At 33.2% G+C, this 22,730-nt stretch overlaps 3 protein-coding genes across 3 annotated transcripts; 1 reads left to right on the top strand and 2 right to left on the bottom strand.

The window, feature by feature from the left end:
• Positions 1–1,111: 1,111 nt before the first annotated feature.
• Positions 1,112–4,878, top strand: LOC114164651 (uncharacterized). Its single transcript, XM_028049391.2, has 2 exons — positions 1,112–4,088; positions 4,305–4,878. The coding sequence occupies exons 1-2, from the start codon at positions 1,427–1,429 to the stop codon at positions 4,703–4,705; spliced, it is 3,063 nt and encodes a 1,020-aa protein (XP_027905192.1). The 5' UTR covers positions 1,112–1,426; the 3' UTR covers positions 4,706–4,878.
• Positions 4,879–5,595: 717 nt separating this feature from the next.
• EMB3141 (Pentatricopeptide repeat (PPR-like) superfamily protein) lies at positions 5,596–8,125 on the bottom strand. The gene has a single exon (XM_028066832.2). The coding sequence runs from the start codon at positions 8,111–8,113 to the stop codon at positions 5,744–5,746; it is 2,370 nt and encodes a 789-aa protein (XP_027922633.1). The 5' UTR covers positions 8,114–8,125; the 3' UTR covers positions 5,596–5,743.
• Positions 8,126–11,440: 3,315 nt separating this feature from the next.
• LOC114176504 (cytochrome oxidase complex assembly protein) lies at positions 11,441–14,544 on the bottom strand. Its single transcript, XM_028061570.2, has 4 exons — positions 14,245–14,544; positions 13,141–13,275; positions 12,063–12,250; positions 11,441–11,849 (listed from the first exon to the last, which is right to left on the bottom strand). The coding sequence occupies exons 1-4, from the start codon at positions 14,301–14,303 to the stop codon at positions 11,647–11,649; spliced, it is 585 nt and encodes a 194-aa protein (XP_027917371.1). The 5' UTR covers positions 14,304–14,544; the 3' UTR covers positions 11,441–11,646.
• Positions 14,545–22,730: the final 8,186 nt, after the last annotated feature.

The following is a 22,730-nucleotide window of genomic DNA, read 5'->3' as shown; positions in this document are numbered from 1 at the left end:
ATTGAGTGTACATGCTATGCACTGGTTTAAAAATACCCTGCACTATTCATTTTAGTTTTTTTAAGTTAATGGGTGGTAGAACTTGTCTTATTTTCAAGTTCCTTTCACCTTATAACATGGAAAGATTCCCTCATCAAAATCATAATGAATAATTAACATTGATGAGCCTAAAACCATCAAGTGCATGATGGGTGGTGTTTCAGATCTTTATTTTAGTTTATTTTTATTTTCATCTTTCTCCCATTCCCACCCGTGTGTCTTTTTTCTTTCTGGCCCTTGCTAGTGGACTTAAAAAAAATATACAGGGACATCATTTTTCTCTCTGTTAAAAGCTATTCTCATCATCACATGACTGGTTTGGAATTTGATGTTAAGATAATCACGAGTACATCAATGTTCTCTGGTGGATCCTACATTAACCATATGTTAGTTGGCCCACTAATGCATCATTTCTGAATCTTTGTCATACTTAGAAGTTACCCTTCAATCAGCTCGAACTTGAAAGTGCATTTTCACACTCTTAGTATGAAACACACTTAAAGCGGCCTAACAAAAAAGTTGTATTTAATGTACTGAGAAAGATGCTTTAGACAATGCTTATTGTCTGAAAATAAAGTTTCCTTTAACACTTTAACAGTGTAGTTCTGTGTTAATGTGGTTGTCATATTCTTCAACATTTTTACCTCACTTTTTTCTCGTTTCCGCATCTGGTTGATCTCAAATATAGATTGTGGAACTTATGTCTATGTTTGTGAAGCTGTGAGATCTAGTGTTTGGATAGTTTAATCGGAAAAGTTAACTCTGAGATGGGGTCAGTAATTATTATGATTGCATTTATTAACATTAACTGCTAGAAAAGAAATATAAAATCTGAAGGCCATTGTGGATCAGTCTTCTTCTGATCTTTTATGTGGAGAAGATTTTAAATTCTCACATTCCTTCGCTCACAATCTTGTTAGGAAGAATTTGATTACTGTAAAAGGAATTCTTAATAAACAAACAAGAGATAAACTTTTTAAATAAAAAAATTAACTGCATTATCCCTCTTGAGATTGACAAGGATAAGCAAAAGAGGAAGAAGTAGAAACTTAAACAGCATTAAGAGCCATATTCTCCCATGTTTCATGTCGGATAAACTTCTAATAGATCCAAAGCTTCACCTGTCTTTACATACACTGTCGCACACTGCTAGCTTCTTTGAAATACCGCTTCATAAACCTGACTAGTTCTTAAACCGAAACTACTGTTCTAGTTTATTTATTTGTCATATAATATACAGAATCACATGCATATGCTGTTCTTCTTTCAACCACTTCTCACAAACTGCACATATTACTCTCTGCCAGTGTTGTGTCCATCCTCACAACCATGTCCCTCGTTTCACAAAAATGCAAATGATGGAGAAGTGAGCCATTAATCAAACAGCATGAAGAAGATCAAAAACCAAATGAAAATCCAGCTTTTCATCTTCTTTTGCTACATTGGTTGTTCCTCCTATGGTTTTTCTGCTGCTGTAAATGATGAAGTATCGACTTTGCTTTCTATAAAAGCAGGTCTCATTGATCCATTGAACACTCTTCGGGATTGGAAACTGCATGACAAAGCACCGGTAAAGGATGCATCTCATTGTAGCTGGACTGGCATCAAATGCAACTCGGCGGGAGCTGTAGAGGAGCTTGATCTATCCCACAAGAATCTCAGTGGTACAGTATCCGATGTTATACAAAGACTTAAAAGTCTTACCTCTCTCAACTTGTGTTGCAATGCTTTTTCATCGCCATTGCCAAAATCCTTAGCCAATCTCACCACACTTAACAAACTTGATGTGAGCCAAAATTTCTTCAATGGTGACTTTCCATTAGGCCTTGGAAGAGCATGGAGACTCATGACCCTAAATGCATCCAGCAATGAATTCTCAGGTTCTCTTCCTGAGGACCTTGGAAATGCCTCTTCCTTAGAGATGCTTGATCTCAGAGGCAGCTTTTTTGTAGGGTCAATTCCAAAATCGTTCAGCAACTTGCATAAGTTGAAGTTCCTTGGTCTATCAGGGAACAATCTCACTGGTAAAATTCCTGGAGAGCTGGGACAACTTTCGTCTCTGGAGTATATGATTCTTGGATATAATGAATTTGAAGGTGTCATTCCAGAAGAGTTTGGCAACCTCACCAATCTTAAGTATCTTGATTTAGCAGTGGCCAATCTTGGTGGTGAGATTCCAAGTGTATTGGGAAAGCTCGAGTTGTTGAATACAGTTTTCTTTTACAACAACAATTTTGAAGGCAGAATTCCAGCAGCAATTGGCAATATGACTTCTTTGCAGTTGCTGGATCTTTCTGATAACATGTTGTCAGGAAAAATTCCAGCTGAAATAAGTCAGCTGAAGAATTTAAAACTTCTGAACTTGATGGGCAACCAGTTGTCTGGTCCTGTGCCTTCTGGCTTTGGAGATTTGCCACAACTGGAGGTACTTGAGCTATGGAACAATTCCTTGTCAGGGCCATTGCCTAGTAATCTTGGCAAGAATTCACCATTGCAATGGTTGGATGTGTCATCCAATTCATTCTCTGGAGAGATTCCAGAAACTCTTTGCAGCCAGGGCAATCTCACTAAGCTTATACTATTCAACAATGCCTTCTCTGGTCCAATTCCATCAACCCTATCAACGTGCTTTTCACTTGTACGTGTTCGAATTCACAACAATTTTCTTTCAGGGACAGTTCCTGTGGGTCTTGGCAAGCTTGGGAAGCTTCAAAGGTTAGAATTGGCTAATAATAGTCTTTCTGGTGGAATTCCTGATGACATTGCTTCTTCCACATCCCTTTCCTTCATTGATCTCTCAAGAAACAAACTCCATTCTTCTCTTCCCTCCACCGTCCTTTCCATTCCAAACCTGCAAGCTTTCATGGTCTCCAACAACAACTTGGAAGGTGAAATCCCAGACCAATTCCAGGATTGTCCATCACTTGCAGTTCTTGATCTCTCGTCAAATCATCTATCCGGAAGCATTCCAGCAAGCATTGCTTCATGTCAGAAGTTGGTAAATTTGAACCTCCAAAACAACCAATTGACTGGTGAAATCCCAAAATCACTAGCTAAGATGCCTTCATTGGCCATGGTTGACCTTTCCAACAATTCTCTGACAGGCCAAATACCTGAAAGCTTTGGAATTTCTCCAGCTCTTGAAGCACTTAATGTCTCATACAATAAGCTAGAAGGCCCAGTCCCAGCGAATGGAATACTAAGAACTGTAAACCCAAATGATCTTGTGGGCAATGTTGGTCTATGTGGTGGTGTCCTCCCTTCATGTGACCAAAACTCTGCATACTCTTCAAGGCAAAGAAGCTTACGCACAAAGCATATGATTACAGCATGGATCACTGGAATATCATCAATCCTAGTTATTGGGATAGCGATTGTGGTAGCTAGATCTTTGTACATAAGATGGTACACTGATGGGTTTTGCTTCCGAGAAAGATTTTACAAGGGTAGCAAAGGATGGCCCTGGAGATTGATGGCATTTCAGAGGCTTGGTTTTACTAGTACTGACATTCTAGCTTGCATCAAGGAAACAAATGTGATTGGCATGGGAGCCACAGGGATTGTTTATAAGGCTGAGGTACCGCAATCAAACACAGTTGTGGCAGTGAAAAAATTGTGGAGAACAGGAACTGATATTGAAGTTGGAAGTAGTGATGACCTTGTGGGGGAGGTGAATCTTTTAGGGAGACTAAGGCATAGAAACATTGTTAGACTATTAGGATTTCTTCATAATGACATTGATGTGATGATAGTTTATGAATTCATGCACAATGGCAACCTAGGAGAAGCCTTGCATGGTAGACAAGCAACAAGATTGCTTGTAGACTGGGTTTCACGGTACAACATAGCTCTAGGAGTTGCACAAGGACTTTCTTATCTTCATCATGATTGTCATCCCCCCGTGATCCATCGAGACATCAAGTCAAACAATATATTGCTTGATGCAAACCTTGAGGCACGGATAGCAGATTTTGGTTTAGCAAAGATGATGATCCAGAAGAATGAAACAGTCTCCATGGTTGCTGGATCTTATGGTTATATTGCCCCTGGTGAGTTACAAGTTCTATACATCTTACTTTATCAGTTCATACATTAGCTTCCAAACCACTTTAGATCAAACAGGATATGTAGCGTACACATTAGAGAAAGTATCTTTCAATTATCATGTCATTCAATGTTTATATTTGTAAAGATTGTCTACTTTCATATTTGCTCCACCTTCGATGTACAAATCCATGACGTTTCAATGATTTACCGTTTGGCAGAATATGGATATGCCTTGAAGGTAGATGAAAAGATTGATGTTTACAGTTATGGAGTAGTTTTGTTGGAGCTTCTCACGGGAAAGAGGCCTTTAGATCCAGACTTTGGAGAGTCAATAGACATTGTAGAGTGGATTAGAATGAAGATTAGAGACAACAAATCACTGGAAGAAGCATTAGACCCCAGTGTAGGAAATAGCAGGTATGTTGTAGAAGAGATGCTTTTAGTTCTAAGAATAGCAATTCTTTGCACTGCCAAGCTCCCCAAGGACAGACCAACCATGAGGGATGTCATTATGATGCTTGGAGAGGCTAAGCCTCGAAGAAAGAGCAGTGGCAATGATGCAGCTAACAACAAAGAGTCACCAGTTTTTAGCACATCACCGGTTAATGGCCTAATGTAGAAGCCCAAATCAGTTTATCCTGTTCATCAACCTGTTTAGAGCTGTAATTTTGTAATCAGCTATTCGCATTTATGTTTAAATTATTAATTGGTATATCAAGATGTATTGATTTTTGCAAATAAATTTTCTTTTGTATCCTGATTTTGGTACAGAGACATAGATTTCAGCATAAACCAAGGTAAAGCAATTGTACCTATTGTTCATTGAATAGGAATAATAACTCTCTAAACGTACTGATGAAGTAAACAAAAGTAACTTGGTCTGAGTTTTTTTTTTCTTTACACATGTAAATGTGAGGAACTTTCTTTCAAAAACATCCATTGGATCGGTGCACTTGAGCAACGCACGATTTCCTTAACTCATAATCTCATTTCTGACAAACAAAACAAAAATAAGCAAAGAAAATAATGCATCAAGCTTTAGGCTGTTGTTATCTTTCTTGCACTAAACTCTTTCATTTTTATTCCTCTGGGCTCTTAAGTACTAGACTCGATTTTATTTATGTTCCAAAAATACGGATCATGTCCTTTTAAGTTCCTAAAAAATAAAAATAGTACTTTAATCCTCCTAAATATTTAAATGACTTTTAGTGAAGACATTAAATTTTTGTTACGTGAGCAATAGAATCTGTCAAACTTCAAATCGATTAAGCTCTTTTAATAGTCCATTAAATGCCCAATGTAATGTTGATCTATATGTGCAAGGTTGCAATTTGTGGCATCAACAACACTGACGACAGAACACTAACTATTCTGTTTATTTTAAGTTTTTATGAGTTTAAAGATGTTATCCAATTACAAAAAAGAAATCAGGCAAACTTCAGCTACTCAGTCCTCAGCAAACCAAGCCAGTAACAAACACAAATTAAACAATGACAAGCAACTCTAAAGTGCTAAAAAGAGATAGGACTTTTATTAACTGATCACAGAATAAATTACATGTATTGTATTTGTATCCTAAGTAAATGTGAGGCTAAGATGAGCTAACAGCAAGCTACTCAGTGTATAGAACTGTGACGTGAATGATACAATTTTGTTATCACCAATAATCGCCACAAGAACAACTACCATTTCTAAAATGGTGAAATCTACTAGCATCTTTTATCACAATTTCCCGTCCTGTAACCTTGGCTATAAGTTTAATTGCATTATGACAATCACCACACACACGATGGCCCTGAGTGATTTGCAAAGGTGTCCAATATGGAGTGTTGATAAGTCCAAAAGCTATAGCCAGCTTTTCACTGTGGTATTTTAGAATACGCTGCTCCTCTTCATCCACATCAGGAAGCAAAGTTTCATTCTCCACAGCATAACCATACCTAGATATTTCAACCATCAGGCTGTCTACCTTATCATAAATTTCCTTTGTTTGGGAATGAGATTTGTCTCCACAAAGGAAGACATAAGGTTGTTTCTTCACTTCAATCCAGCTACATGCCGAAAGCATTCTTAAACCCTTCCTCTTTAAGGTCTGCAAAACACCTGCTGCTTCCTTTAATTTACCACAACTGTTGTATAGGTTCAGAAGCACTACATAATTACACAGCTTCTCCGGCTCCATCCCGTAAAGCTTTTCAGCAGCCAACTTCCCCAGCTCTAGATTCTCGTTCATTCTGCATGCTGTCAACAATGCTGCCCACATGTTTGTCGTTGGTTTGAAAGGAGCACTTCTTATTAGTGCGTAAGCCTCGTCTAATAAGCCCTCCCGGCCTAATAGTTCAATCATACATGCATAATGCATTGCTCTGGGCTTAACCTTGTGATCTCTGCTCATAGAGTGAAAAATCTCCCAACCTCTTTCTGATAAACCTGAATAGCTACAAGCAGATAAGACAGCAAGGAAAGTGACATGGTTAGGAATCATCCCTTCCTGAAGCATCTGCTCAAACATTTCTACAGCCTCTTCTCCTTGACCGTGGTTACCATATCCGCCAATCAATGCATTCCAAGATATGATATTCTTGCACCGCATCCTGTTGAAAACATGCTGGGCATCCTGCATCCTACCCCATTTGCTATAGAAGTCAACAAGTGCAGTGTTTGCCACTATATCAGTGCCATAACCATGACGAACTAAAGCAGCATGAGCTTGTTTTGCATGTTCCAATGACGCCAATCTCGCACAAATTCTTATCACTATTGAAATAGTAAAATGATCTATTGTAGCTCCGCTGTCTCGCATGCCGCAGTATAAACTAAGAGCTTCCTCACTATAACCATGAAGTGCATAGCTAGCAATAATGGAATTCCATCCTACAGTTGTCTTCTCTGGCATTTGATCAAATACACAATGAGCATCCTCGATGCTACCACACTTACTGTACATGTCAATCAGTGAACAAGACACAAAATTATCATCACCGACCCCTCTTTTCAAAGCACATGAATGAATTTGCCTTCCAACTTGAACAAGACCCAATCCAGCCGATGCCCGAATCATGGTGACAAACGTGCGTGATCCTCCGTCATTAATCTCTTCCCACATACACAGAAACAACCTAAAAGCTTCAGAAAAATTCCCAGTGTCTACAAGTCCACCAATCATGGTCATCCACGAAGCCGAATCTCTCTCAGGCATTTCATCAAACAGCTTTCGTGCATCGAGCATGAGACCACATCTCACATGCATAAACAAAACCCTGTTCATCACAAACAAATCAGGCTCAAACCCACTGTTGATCATATAACTATACACCCTCTTAACACCTCTAATCGATCTCAAACAGACGCAAGCACTCACCAAAGCATCATAGGTGCTACCACCCACATCAAAACCATCATGTCCAACTTCCAAAATTTCAAACCACTCCATTGCCTCCCGGTACCTATTACACATAACCAACTTCTCTATCTGACGACAAATCCCAGAAGAGGACGGTTTCCTGAACGCGTTATCCTCAAAAACTGTCACTTGTCTTTCAGCATGCCCCACTTTCTTTGGTTTTGGTTTCAGCCCTCGTTTCATGGAGGAACAACAAATCCGGGAAAACGGGTGACACCGATCTCTTTCCTTTGAGGCAAAGCAACGCCCCAAAGAAGAAAGGTTCCCAGGAGATGAAGAACCCAGAAGTGGGGTTTGGGATTTGTGAAGAGAAAGTGCAATTTCCATTGGCAATAACAAATGTTGTGAACGAGGAAGGAGGATTAGAATGAGTTCTCCCAATTCCTCGTAGTGAGGAAGGGAACTTACATGGATGCAAATGTGAAGAATAGGAAAAAGTGCGATTTGGAACGAGTCTGCGTCAGAAACATTGAAGTTTCCGCCCAGGTAGGTTCGGTAGTTAACATCTACATACTGTTGCAACAACCACATGCACCACGTGTGAACATTGACGTTGTTTCCAAAGTTCTCGCATTGGTGCAACATTTTCTGTGCATTCTGTTGTTTTTTATTCTGTGATTTCATTGGTTTATGTGTATTGTGCTTTTTGATAAATTAAAATCAAAATGAAGTATTGGATAATTATGTTGGTTAATGTTCTCAGTTCCGATTCATTTATTCAAGCCTAAATCAAAATCGTAGCAGCACCAAAAAAGGGAATCAATTCAAAATTCTCAACCTTAATCCAGGCAATTATTCTTTCTAAATTCATTGGATTGCTTGTACTTGAGGACTTGATGTTTTTTACTATAACATTGTTGTTAGACAAAGAAATGTACCAGAGAGTTTGAGACACCAGTAATATGATAATATAGCAATAGCAACCCTTAACACATATTTTAACTTTGTTAAACACAAAATACAGCCTGTGAATCCATGGATACCATCCTTTTGAAATAAACGTGCATTGTACACAGATATTATGCAATCCCTTGGGTTCTCAATGTAGTTATAATAAAGTTGAGCATAAGTAGAACAGGGAGGTTTGTTTGCACTTTTCCGTGTCTCACTGTATATGATCAAGGTGGGTTTGAGCCAGATTTGTTCGTGGTGAACAGGGTTTTGTTTTATGCATGTGAAATGTGGTCTGATGCAGGCACTGAAGCTGTTTGATGAAATGCCGGAAAGAGAGTCCACTTCGTGAATGAGGATGATTCAGAATTTCTCTGAGCTTTTAAGTTGTTTTTGAGTATGTGGAAAGAGTTTAATGATGTAGGACTTTTCATGTGATTTGTGGATTTTTCTCCTTGTATGTTTATTCAGTGTAGGACTTTCATCAATATGTTTGCAAATCTACACCTGTAGTTCTGAAAAACAGGAGAAAAAATCTTATTTCAACTGAATTTAAAATACAAATACATGGAAAGAGGAGAAAATCAAAATTTGATAGAGGTAGCAAATATCTCATTTATATTTACATTAAACAGTAATGACTTATTACAAACAATACATTGAAAATTTATGGCGCTTGTGCCTTAAATGATATACCAAGAGAAATTGAACAAACACCATGTCAATTGAATCAGAAAAAAAAAAACGAGGTTTGATTATTTGAATATAAAAATCCATTACTCGCGCTATTGCTTAATATTCCTCTTGCTGACTTCTCTCCCTTAAGTATTCATTCTTTTTGTGCTGTACGTTTTAGGCCATAAGTTGTGTCTCTAAAGTTGTAAATTGTAAACATTATTTATATGAGCTTGCATTTCGATCTGCTGTTCTTCTTTCCAATCTTGGAGCTGCAAATGAGTAACTAAGCTAGAGAAAGAAAAAAGAGTAAAGGGAGTAATGCTAGGAATAATAGAGAATCTACTTACGGTTAGGAATCAAAGTCTAACTTTAAGTTTCACATTAAGTAAAAATAGAAAGTTGAACACATATAAGAATAAAGATCTATAAATTCATTGACTTAAGGTTTTAGGTTGAAAGTGGTGTCAATCCTTTATGTGTGGATTGAACTCATATCTCATTAGTATTGTATTTTCTCGGTAATCCTCTTTCAAAAGATCCAACACTTACTAAGTCCATTAGCTTCATGTGTCCTTATGATTCCTAACCTCTTGAGAGCTAAGGAACATCCTGATATCAATTTCAAGGACAAAGGTAAAAATGTATCAAAACAAGAAGTCCTACACTTCAACTAATCGATTGTAGTTTTCAAGTTGGCGGTTGAAAGAGAATGAGCAAGATGAAGATGGAGTTTGGGAGAAGATGAACAAGACGAAAGACAAACATAATGATCAAATTGAACATTCTGAAACACAAACATTACTTCCCGGATTGAGCAATCTGGAACACAAATATATTCATCGGATTGGTCATTGTGACAAGTATTTTAAATTTGGCGACATATTTTAGATTACACTTTCGGTAAGCACCCCTCAAATTTTGATCTTCTCATCGCACATTTCGATTCTTACATCTTCCGGATTCAATAATCCGGTATTCACTCAGATTCGAGACAACCTTCCAGAGCAACCATTTTGATTAAAAAAATATTTTTACTGAATTATCTGATTTGAAGAGTATTACGGAGGGGCTAAAATGGAAAAGGATAAAAGTTTAAGGGTGCTCATGAAAAATGTCCCCTCCACCTATTTATTAAGTGGGGTTGGGTTGGGGTTGGAACTTAGGTAGTCGTACTCATACACCGAGTATAACACCTAAATACACTAAATTTACCTTTTGATTTTAGTTGATGCGTTAATTAACTTGTCAATTTAGTTGCATACGATGATTTTAAGAAAAAGTGTTGTTGATGATTTAATTGTTATTTTTTATGTCTCAATATGTGTGAAAACTTATGGAATTTTTTTTTTCAAAAGAAATTTTACCTTAGTGAGGACTATAGTCAAATCAACTTTCCTTCCAATTGGGATCTTTCTAGGTTGAGAACAGTAACGAGAACTGAATAGGATGCTATGAGAACTTATGAAGACAGCATAATATTGTGTTTTTCAAGGAAAAATATTCAACAAATACAAATTAATTCAATCTATTAAGCGGAATGTTGATGGTGGTATGACAATGATAAGGAACTGAAGTAGAAGAGTGTGAAAGAAAATCATAGCTACATATAGCTTTAAAAGAAGATATATAAATTATAAAAGCAGTTGAAACCATTGTTGGAAATTTAATTTTTAGTGCGGTCCTCTGGAAACGATGTATGCCCAAAAGAGAGAACTCATAAATTTTGTCTCATGAATTTATTATCTTTTCGAACTAAATATCCTCTTAATTCCGATTTATTGTTAAATAAGACTGTTTAAAGGCTCTCTTTTTTTAATTTTAAGGTAGCTGATTTAGTATGGCATGAGAATATTAATTCAAACAACCGTGAAACTACAAAACTCGATGCGAAAAGTTAAAACTCAAATTATTAAAGAATATTATTCTTACTTTTCTTTCATCAGCATTGCATTAATTCCGCCGATACAACCATAAACAGCACCATCGCAAGCTTAACTTTATCAGTGAGGCTCATCTTATGATATGATACAACAAACTCACAGCATATACTTTAAATAAAAAATTTCAATAAAAACCAAAGAGACAAAAAGAAAAAAATAAGAACAAAATTCTTCAGAATTTAAAATTACTTTATGTAAATTAAAACTTAGACCCATAATGATTTTGAAAATTTTATTTACTTTTTCTTTCTATTTTCTTCTCTTGTAAGTGAATATAAAAATGTTTATTCACCCACACCACACCGACAATACAGGGTGCCAATGGACAAAGTCACCAAACAAAATCTACCACAGTGCTTACCTCAGTAAATAAAATTTACCATCCCAAAAAAGATAGCTAGGAAGATCAAAAGGCAAAAGAAAAATGCAAAATAAAGAAAAATTACATCAATCCACAAGGAAAATTTTTCTTTCATAAAGTAAGTCGGTGACTAATTATAACACGTTACCCAAAGAAAATTTGGAAATAAATTTATTCTGTCAAAGCCAAAATATTGACGTCCACCTAGCCTCAAAATCATATAAAATATTTAAATATAAAGGTCAAAAACTTGCTTTTAGATGAATTTAAGATTACCAATTAACCTTTTATTGATTAGAACTCAAATTTGCCTTTGAATTTTCCGATGGATGAGGTGTGGTCTCGGTGCAAGCAGTGCAAGAAAGAGGATTTTCAGCAAGATTGATCCGCAATGTTCGGTGCCTCTCCTCATTCCCAGGTACATGGAGGAGAGCATCCATGATTAAAATGTCCCAGTCACGATGAAGGAAAAATGAAGACCAAGTGTCATCTGTTTCAAAGAAGCCAAACCAATAATAATTTCCATTACCTATCAAAAACTGGGCTCGCTGTTCCCACTTTCCAAACAATTCACAAGCAAATAATATAATATTTCAAAGCAAAACAAGCAGATCATGGTGGTTATACAGACTAAAATGGTTAACTACCAGTTTGGTAAAAAGTTTTCATTCAAATCATAAAGATAAATATTGAAATTGCTAACCTCGATTTCGAACTGCCTTCAGCTGCAAGATACCGGTGCCTTTCGGTCCAGAAACAGGAAATGAGCATGAAACAGAATGTCTTTTATGAGCTACTGCAAGAGCTGCATTGTACCATGGACCTTTAACAATGGGTTCTCCGATAGCATCTATTAGTCCTTGGTTATTGACCGCCTTTTCCATGGCCTTGCTGAAAATTTTGCAGCCAATTACTTTAGGGGCTGCCATGGTAGACAAGTTTTCAATTTTGAAATGTAAAGAACAGAAGCCGAGAAACTACTTACGTGATAAGTCATAAGTATTAGTAGCAGTCTCATAAAAGTATTCAATAAGCTAACTATCTAGTATCTAATATGCAAAACAAAAATAAAAATAGAATAGGATTCATAAGGTGAGATAGGATGGTGAAGAATTTGAAAATAGCGATTATTTTAATCAAAGTTAGAGGGCTATTCTCTTTTTATGAAGCAAGATATCACAACTCGCTGGGTAGCTGGCGTGTACATGGAAAAGGACAAAAAAGGAACAAATATCTCAGAAGCCCTCTTTCTCCATGAGAAACTTTTGTAGTTAGCAACTAAGAGTATAATTATTATCTTAGTATTCTAGATCTGATTTTTGTGCACCACCTTAGTGCCCCCTGTTATTTTCTATGAAAAATGAAAAGGCCAAGCAAAACTATATTGAAAAAGAAGATAACTACAAACTTCAGATGATAAACTTGACTTACAAAATCGATATTGCACTAAATATAGCCATCACATTTTTAGTTATTACTATGTAGGATAGGTAAGAATGGTGAGGTTTCAGTTAAACAAGGAAAAGTTTTGGCCTCCTTGAGGAACATATCCTTTCCATACACAATGAAGATGGGAGATGTGAAATATCATGAACAACGTAAATCAAATCAAAAGGTTTATTTTGGGCACTAAAGTCTACAAAAACACATTATGTTAAAGTGCACCTCTTCATAGTTTTCTCAAGCCTGGCTAATGCATTCCCAATCCAAGTGATTAAGCTAAAATAACCAGGCATCATCGACTCTTAACACAGAATACCAAATTACAGCTCAATGTATACCTGCTACATCCATGATAGATGGCAAGGTCGTCAAGAGCACTCAGAGCAACACCACCTGTAATAGTAATCAAAATGAATGACACTGCCTTTCTACCATAGTATTTGCCGGTCTCTTCATCCACATTTTTCGTGGCACTGCAACAGTTTAAACACTGGTAGTCACAACCACATTACCGTTCAATTATGATGTCAATTTCAAGGATACCTAAACAATGCATCTATTCTTTAATCATCTAGGAAAAGTACATCTATATATACCTGAGTAGATAAAAGAAATATGTTATGTATGATAATCTGCAAGAGCACAAATTTGTTGGAATAGCCATCCCCATATTCATTTAAATGAAAAAGTTAAAAGTACTTCACGTTTTTCACTTGAAAAAGAAATTCAGCTGAAAAAAGAAGAAGCAATACTTTGGCTAGAAATATAGTTTTAATCCCACGTCTGAAATTTTGTTTCAATTTGCTCTGGTAATTTAAAAAATTTATCTTTAACACGTTACTCTGTTAAATTTGGTGATACGTGACAAAGTTCTAGTGAAGTAACTTCAGATGGGCATTTACCACTTAAACAAAATTAAAACTGTTAGTCATAAAATAGACAGAGAGACCATTTTGATCTAACAAACCTAAATAAAACTTTTTAAATTTGACAAACCCACCTGAAACCAAAGACTCAGATGAGGAGCCAAAATTATATTTTCAGCCTATTATTTTACTTCCTTTGCTTGAGGACTAGTCTCGCTATATTCTAAATTCACGGGCTTTACCTAGCGTGATGAAAACTGCAAAAATTCCTAATTTGAGTTACAGAATATAATGACTTTGTTGAGATACGATTTCTGAAATTTTAAAGCGTGAAAAATTGAGGGCATAAATGAGTGTTTGAGTACACTCAAAATCCCCAATCCCTATTTCTTGCAAACCCAGTCACATACATATAATTTAACAATTAGTCTCTAATAGAAACGCACAACTTACAAAATTTAAAACCGCTAATAAAATCTACGAGTACCAATCAACAATAATTAAATCCAATACAAGGCAAAAATAAAGACAAGGAAAGCAATAAGATGGAAATAGAAGAAGAACCAGAGAGCTTACGAGGAAATCTGAGGTTTTGGGGAGAGTTTAAGGAATGAGCTTAATCTCTTTACCAACATGATCAATCAACGAATGTCGTGTCACCGTTGTCTGTAGCTTGCGATTTCGTGAGTTATCAAAACGAACTACGAGAAATTGCGATGTTGCGTAGTATATGAACGTGAAGAGAAAAAAATTTACGTTTTCTTTTAGGAACGAAAATGGATTGAAAGCTCAATTATGATAAACCCTAAACTTACAGGAGGAGATTGGAGAAAGATTGTGACAGTGTTCCTTTTATTCAGTTTTAGAACTATTCCATCCCAACACTCAAATTTGAAAATAAATTACTATTTGGTTTATTCCATTTCTAGTTAATTGTGATTTTGTCGTCATTTAATTCTTAAATCTTTGCATGGTTGTGAGAGAAATCATAAGCATGCTTGTTTGTTTGTTTATTTATTTTTGAAAAAAAAAAACTTATAACTCTTTAGACATTTTTTAAAGAAAATTGAGGTTAGATCATTCCAGAGGTCCTTATTTTTATAACGAAATCTCAAATAAGTCTTTCATTTTCATCTGACTCAATTAAGTCCCTAGTTTTAAAAATTTGTAGCAATTAGTTCTTTTAGGTCTACAGTAACGATTTTAATTATGTGTGTCAGAACGTGGTTTTTTTGATTTTTTTTTATAATTTTTATAATTTTTTATTTAATTTTTAATTTTTTTTTATAATTTTAAAAAAAAATTAAAATTGTCACGTGTCAATCTGACATTTTACCACGTGGCAGAGACATTATGATGAGGCAGTGGCAGTGCCACGTGTTACGGTTGGATGTGAAAAGTCTCAATGTAGTCCTGTATTTTATTTAAATATATATTGTGCACTGATATTTATTTATTTTTTTAAATATTTATATATCTATAATTTATAGATAAATGTTAGAGTTGCTTTAAAAATAAAAACTTTATAAATTCAAATATAAAATTTTAAATATAAATTCTAAGATTTGTTTATAAATTATTGATATATAAATATTTGAAACAATATTTAAATAAAGTTCAATGCAAAATATACATTTAAATAAACTTAATTTTGTTAAAAATATCAATTATAATAAAAATACCATTGTAAAATTTATATAAAAATTAAATTTGATACAAGGATGAAATTGATTAAATTTTAAAAAATTTGGGACCAAATTGAGACAAAATAATAAATATAGGGACTACATTGAGAATTTTCACATCCAACAGTGACATGTGGCACTGCCACTGCCACATCACATTGTCTCTGCCACGTGGCACAATGTAAGATTGACACGTGGCAATTTTATTTTTTTAAAAAAAATATATATAAAAAAATTAAAAATTAAAAAAAAATTAAAACAAAGTCAAAAAAACCACGTACTGACAAGTGGCACATAATTAACACCGTTATTGTACACCTAATGGAAAGGAACTTATTGCAACGATTTTCAAAAATAGGGACTCAATTAAGTCAAATGAGAATGGGAGGACCTACTTGAGATTTCGTTACAAAAATGGGAACCTCTGGAATGATTTAACCAAAAAATGAAAAGAAAAAACAACAGTTTTTTTCTTTCTTTCTACTTCTACTTTTATACTATCACATGATTTTTCAATTTTTTTAGGGTGCTTCTTCCTATACGTCCATGATTTTCGTTCTGCACCCCGTAACATTAAGAAAAGGTCTCTAATACCCTTTATTGAAAAATATTAAAAACTCTAATCACATTCCTTCACCCTTGCGTTTACATTAGATAAACTTAACAAAATTTGGTTAAAAAAAACTAAATTTACACATTCCTAAAGATATGGGACTAGATTGATCAAAAATTTCGAAGAAAGATTAATTCCAAATTTTTCTAAAATTTAAAAGACCAAAAACATATTTGACCGAATTTTTTCTTTAGATATATATATTTATTACTTGTAATCGAGGGAAGGAAAAAATGGGTCGTTCTACCAACTCGTCATCACTTAAGTGGGGTGAGTCAAAATTTTGAACCCTCCAACTCGTATTGAACCGGTTCACCTAGTTCAATGTTGACTTTTTGACAAACACTCCATTATCGTCAATAATTTTAAAAGTAAGAGGGTCAATTCCATAAAACACAAAGACTTGGTGTAATATTAATAATTACATTAACTTTATACTAGTAGGCATAAAATACACAATGGAGTATGAAGTGAGATTAAATAACAAAAACTTAAATGAAAAATTAAAACTAAGCACTACAATGTTTTTGGTAGTTTTGAAATGAGAAAACTAGTTGGATGAAAATATATAATACGAATATGTTGGGATTAGACATCATCACCTCATGTTCTTGTTTCATTAAGCTCGTGAATAAATATTTTCCTCTTCTTCATTGTCGTCAATTCTTATCATGAAAAGTTATACTCCAATCTCTTATAGCAAATCATAACTATACTTTATTGAATTACAATTTATTGTCAACTCAATAAAACAAAATTTGCATTAAGGTAAAATAATTTAAGATAATCAATAAGTCATTCTTTGTGTCCAAACAATTGATTTATTGATTATCATAGGTCAAAAACTCAAAAGGATTTTTCAACCTTCCACGACTTCTCACTACCTTATAGTTAATCAAACCATCATAAACAAAAAAACATAAAGTGTTGGAGATCTCATATGAACTAAAAGTAAAACGAGTTTATCACACACACAACATATATATATATATATATATATATATATATATATATATATATATATATAGAGAGAGAGAGAGAGAGAGAGAGAGAGAAATATTGTCTCTCTTACTAGTATAACATTTATATAAGTAATAAGTTTGGTCCTCAAATTTAAGAAATAGACAATATTGCACTATTTTGAAAAAATATATGAGTATAACATTTATATAACTAATAAGTTTGGTCTCAAATTTCAAATTTAAGAAAGACACAATATTGTTTTATTTTGAAAATAACGTTATAACATATTATATATATTTTTTAATTGTTAACTCATGTTTTTGTTATTCATGACTTTTGCAACTAAATTTTAATATAAATATCAATACTTAATTTTGTACGTCATTTTTAATAACAAATATCAATATAATATTTATATAAGTAATTAATTTCGTATTAAGAGATACAATATTTCTCTATTTTGAAAAAAAAGGTGGGACTAAATTAAATCAAAAGGATATATGTGGAGACTAAATTGAAACAAATAGACATATCTGGACACTAAATTGAAACCAAGACAATAACTCTTGATAGTGACACTGATACATAATTGTACCTTGTCACATGATACTAATAGTGTCGTGTGTCATACTAGTAACCTGTGGTAAAAAAATCAAAAAAATTAAAAAAATAATTAAAAAAAATTAAAAAAATCTATAGACTAACATGTGGCACGTCGTTAACAACGTTAATAATTTTTTTGTTTTTTTTAAAGATCTAATTGAGACACTTCTTCCAAAGTTGGAATGCAATTGAATCTTTTTTAAAAACAATGTCCAAACTGAAACATCCGAACAAAAGTAGATACAGTTCGACTAATTAAATTCATTTATTATATGGATAAACTTGTTTGGAAACTAACACACTTTTCCTAACCAAATTTAAATGTGTTTATATATTTTTAAATGAATTATGTGTCAAATTATTGATTTTATTTTATTTTTGAATGGTATACGAAAATTAAATACAAGAAGAGAAACATAAAAGTTCAATTATATTTATTTTTAGTTAAATATATCATTTTAACTTAATATAGCAAAAACTATTTAATGCATTACTAGTCTAACGCCCAAATGTTAAATTTAATATATATTTTCACATAATAAGACATTTAAATAATGAGGTAAAATAAATAAATAAATAACTTTGCGTTAATAAATAATATTTTAAATTTATATAAAAAAAAGTATACATTTTTTTTATTCCTTTTGTGACTTCTTATTTTTTTCACCCAAATAAAACATATTTTTCAGTGATTCTTTATTTACTTATATATCATTGGCTTAAATACCTTTTTGGTCCTCATTTTCGTAGTATTTGTTGCGGATGGTCCTCATTTTTACAGAATGTTTAAAATGGTCATCATTTTTACCGAATGTTTAGAATGGTCCTCATTTTCGCAATTTGTGTTTTATTTAGTCCTTTTCTGTAATGCCGTTTAAATCATTAACGGAACATTATACAGGTGGCACAGTTTGTATTAGGGTGTGTTACGTGTACTGTACAGGTGGCTAATTAACGTTAATTTTCCAATTTAGGGGAAATTTTGTAATTAGGGAAATTTCTTTATCTTCGTCTTTCCTGAGTTCAGATTTGCAGAGGAAGCAGCTAATACTTGTCATTTCATCATTGGATTGCAGTTGCACTCTTCATTTCAATTTTCTAGTTAATCATCATCAACGAGGTAAGTGGGTTCAGGGTTTTCTGGGTTGTGTTTGCTCGTGGGTTAGGGTTTTCGTAATTCTATTTTTGGGTTTGTTTGTCTTTCGATTGTTGTGAGTTCTGCATGGTTTCTAAATTACTTCCATGAATTTGTGTAGTTTGTGTCTGTAGGTGGGGTTCAGTGCGGTATTATTTTAGTTGGTTTGTTTGTCGGTTGTCGATGTTGGTGTAATAGTTCCCATTATTTTATTATTTGTAATTGATTGTAGCAATGACCCCCCATTGCGTTAAAGTAGGCTTAATAATACATCTTTTTTATTTGTTTAATTTACTTTAGGGCAATAAGTGATGATAGGTTCAATGTTATTGTCCACCACGGTGGTGAAGTGGAGGCCCATGAAGAGGCTGCCGAAGTAGAGATTAGGGATGGCAGTGGTCTGAATATTGATGTTGAAGTGGAAGGTGAAATTGAAGTGGACATCCTTTTCCAAATCATTAATCTGCCTCATTTGTGTCATGATGATGACATCCTTCTCATCAACACCACCATTTGAAAAAGTTGCAGCCCACATTATTAGAACCATCACTCTGTAAATCAATAAACCAAAAATTAAAACCAATTTATTATTAACAAAAAAATAAAAATAGATTGTACCCAAAATTTTCTACCAATATTCTTTGGAGTTCTTGTCATCCTCAAAGCAGCCATCTCTCTGCAACTACAAATCGGGATTAATTCGTTTCTCGTTGAACCACCAATAGTGCACGAAGTGATACAACACGGTTGCCTCCAACGATTACAACCAGATGTAAAGGAAAAAGTTTGGGACCGTAACATACCTATATAATGGGATTGCAGGAAGAAGAAGATTGCAGCAATACCAATTGGGAATGGAGGAACAAGATTGCCAAAACTCACCAACTGCCCAAACATTCCCTACCAAAACCCTAGCTCACTTATTTATCCCCAAATATCTAATTAAGCCACCTGTATAGTACACGTAATACACCCTAATACAAATTGTGCCACATGTACAATGCCTCGTTAATGATTTAAACGGCGTTACAGAAAATGACCAAATAAAACACGAATTGCGAAAATGAAGACCATTCTAAACATTCGGTAAAAATGAGGACCATTTTAAACATTCTGTGAAAATGAGGATCATTCACAACAAATACTACAAAAATGAGAACCAAAAAGGTATTTAAACCTATATCATTTATACTTTTTTCTCTCTTATTAGCTATTTCCTCTTTATTTCACTCCTAGTCCAAATAAAACATCGATTTAAAAATTCGATTCATCAACTTCTGTGTGATGTCAATATTTCAAGATGGAATGCCTTTGTCATAAATATTTTTATAACGTTTTCATAATATTATTTTCCAACCACATAATACTTAGATTACTTTTTTCTTTTTTCTTTTCATTATTAAACTAAAAATTATAGTATAAATAAAATAAAATAAAAACTCAAGGTTTTGAGATAGAGAAAATTGTCCTGTCAACTTTCTAACAGTAGTAGTTAATAATCTCATTTTGATTATTAAGCATCCTCATATTGACTCTGGGTTATTATAACCTAATTTTCTATAGTAATTTGATTTGAATTTTGATTTCTTTATATATAAGTTATAATAATTGTTAGAACCCGTCATTTATCAAAAACACATAACTTTTTCCAATAACAATTGTAATTTGATACTGAAACAAAATTATACTTATACTCTTTTGTCTTCTCTTATATGATTATACTTTTTTTTATATATTTAAAACCATATTTCTTTAGTAAGATTATCAAATTTTCAACCGTTCAATACTGTTAAAAATTTTATTATTTGTAATTTTAAACTTAGGAGATTTGTCATCATTATATATATTAAAAAATAATGAAAAATATGTATAAATGAATTGATGAATTTGTGACCTCAATTCTAATTAGAAGATTTTTGGGGTTTACACCGTAAGGTTTCGGCTGCTGATAAAAATCTTCAATTGAATTCTCTTCTATGTATGTATCAATATTGTAAGACTTTTTTTATAAATAGTATTTATACTTTGAATTTAATCAACTTTGTTATCATAAGAAGAGAGAAAACACAAACACAAAAATAAAAATATAGGTTACGTATCCAGAATAAAATAGTTTTAATTGTAATCAACTGTAAATTTGCACGTACATGTCAAATTTAGAATAATTAATTTCACAATTATATCAATAATGACATTTAATCAGGTACTAGTATAGAAAAAATTTTTTGATTACTCACTTAGTCTTTAATATTTATAAGTTGTACTTTTTTTTAGTTCTTATTTAGTTCTTATATTTAAATATTATCAGTTTTCTTATTTTATATTTTTTTAGTTTTTATTTCTAAATTTATAGGGTTTGAAATATATTTAAAGGTAAATTTTGATAATTCACACCCCTTTTGTCATCTAGAATTTGTGTCCATCTTTTATAGGTTTAATCTTTGTTTGATGTCTTACGCGTCTCAATTCAGTAGTTTTATTTTTCATAAATAAAAGGCAAGAAGATGGTCATTTAAATTAGAGATGATAACATGTTCGATATCCTTAAGAAAATATAAAAAATAAAATAAAAAATAGAAAGTTAGATGGTTTGAATTGAAAAAAAAAATAGAAATGAGGGAGAACATTTTTTTTATATGTTAAAATGACTTTAAAATATTTTATTTTAATTATTTGTTGTATTATAATAGAAAAATGTAATTATTATAGTAGTCAATAATATTAAAAAAATAATATTTGTATAAAAGGTAAATCATTTTTTTATCTGCATAGATCCTACGAATCCTGGATACGGATACAAACAAGAATACGATATGGACACGAAGATATGACTAAATTGAAAAACATAAGATATGATACTGCATGTATATACATATTAGTTTTAAATTTTCAACCAACACATTGTCAACTAATAAAAAATGAATCTAATTTATCTATCTAATATCCAAAAAAGTGAAAAGTAGTGACCATATAATATTTTTTCCTTGTTTTTACAATCATAATAGAAACTAATGTGATAAATTTATAAGTTTATGGATTTTTTGAAAAATCATTGAATTTGTGGTTGTTATTATTATTGTGTTAGAATCATATCAAAATTATTTAAAAGATAGAAGAATGTCTTTCAAATTTGACATTTTAATAATACTTATCGTGTACGGGTGTTGGTGTTCTATACGTATCGAACACGGGACACAATAAGACGTCTTCGGGCTTCATATAAATCTTCATAAATTGTGTTCAATATTATGTGAAAAGCTTAGATTGTAAAATATGTTTAGTTTTTGCGTGTTTTTTAGTTTGTGGATCCTCAATTTTCACATTTTTTTTTTGTTTGCTTTTCTTTGTTGATTATCTTTGATGAGTTCAAAGAAAGAAAGGTATGTGAAATTTAAGTCGAGTGGAGGAGGTGTAAGCACTAAAAACGACAAAAGAAATAGAAAACTTGTTAACATAAGAGGATGTACAGCGGAACAGCAGTTCCAGAAACGAGGAAGCACGTTTTTGATTTTGTTTCTACAATTGAATTTTGTTGCAGGAATCTCCCAAGAATATCTTCGAACATCAATTACAAGTTGTGTACAAGAACTGTAGAACAGTCAAATAAGCGCGTGAATGAGGCACGTGTACGGAGAAGAAGCGTTTGTTTGTGTCAATACAAACGTGAAACAAAGTTGCATTAAGATTTTGGTGTGCCAAACATAATAATTATCCCTGCCCCTGGGAGGGAGGGACATGCCCTCCATGTGAAAGGTTGGTATGCTAGTACTTTCTTCAATAATGCATCATTTTTCTTTTTCTAATAATAATAATAATAATTATGAAAATCTTTTTCATTTTAATTACTGCATTGGAAACAATGTTGCCCTTTTCCGACTACTTTCTTTCCAATTTCCATATGCACTGTCATCCAACGACTCTTCACAAGTTGATATTTTTCTGTCATCCAAATGCTACATCTACCACACATTCACCACCCAAATGAATTTTCTTTTTTAGGGTGAAAAATAAACCATTTTTTTTTGTTTTTGATTATAATATTCGACAGAGAAGGTTAAACCAC

The sequence above is a fragment of the Vigna unguiculata genome, chromosome 1, assembly GCF_037176805.1.
Source record: "Vigna unguiculata cultivar grain cowpea cultivar isolate G323 ecotype 2 chromosome 1, ASM3717680v1, whole genome shotgun sequence".
Classification (NCBI taxonomy): domain Eukaryota; kingdom Viridiplantae; phylum Streptophyta; class Magnoliopsida; order Fabales; family Fabaceae; genus Vigna; species Vigna unguiculata.
Note: the sequence above shows the minus strand (reverse complement) of the source record. Positions and strands in the feature narration are given on the sequence as shown.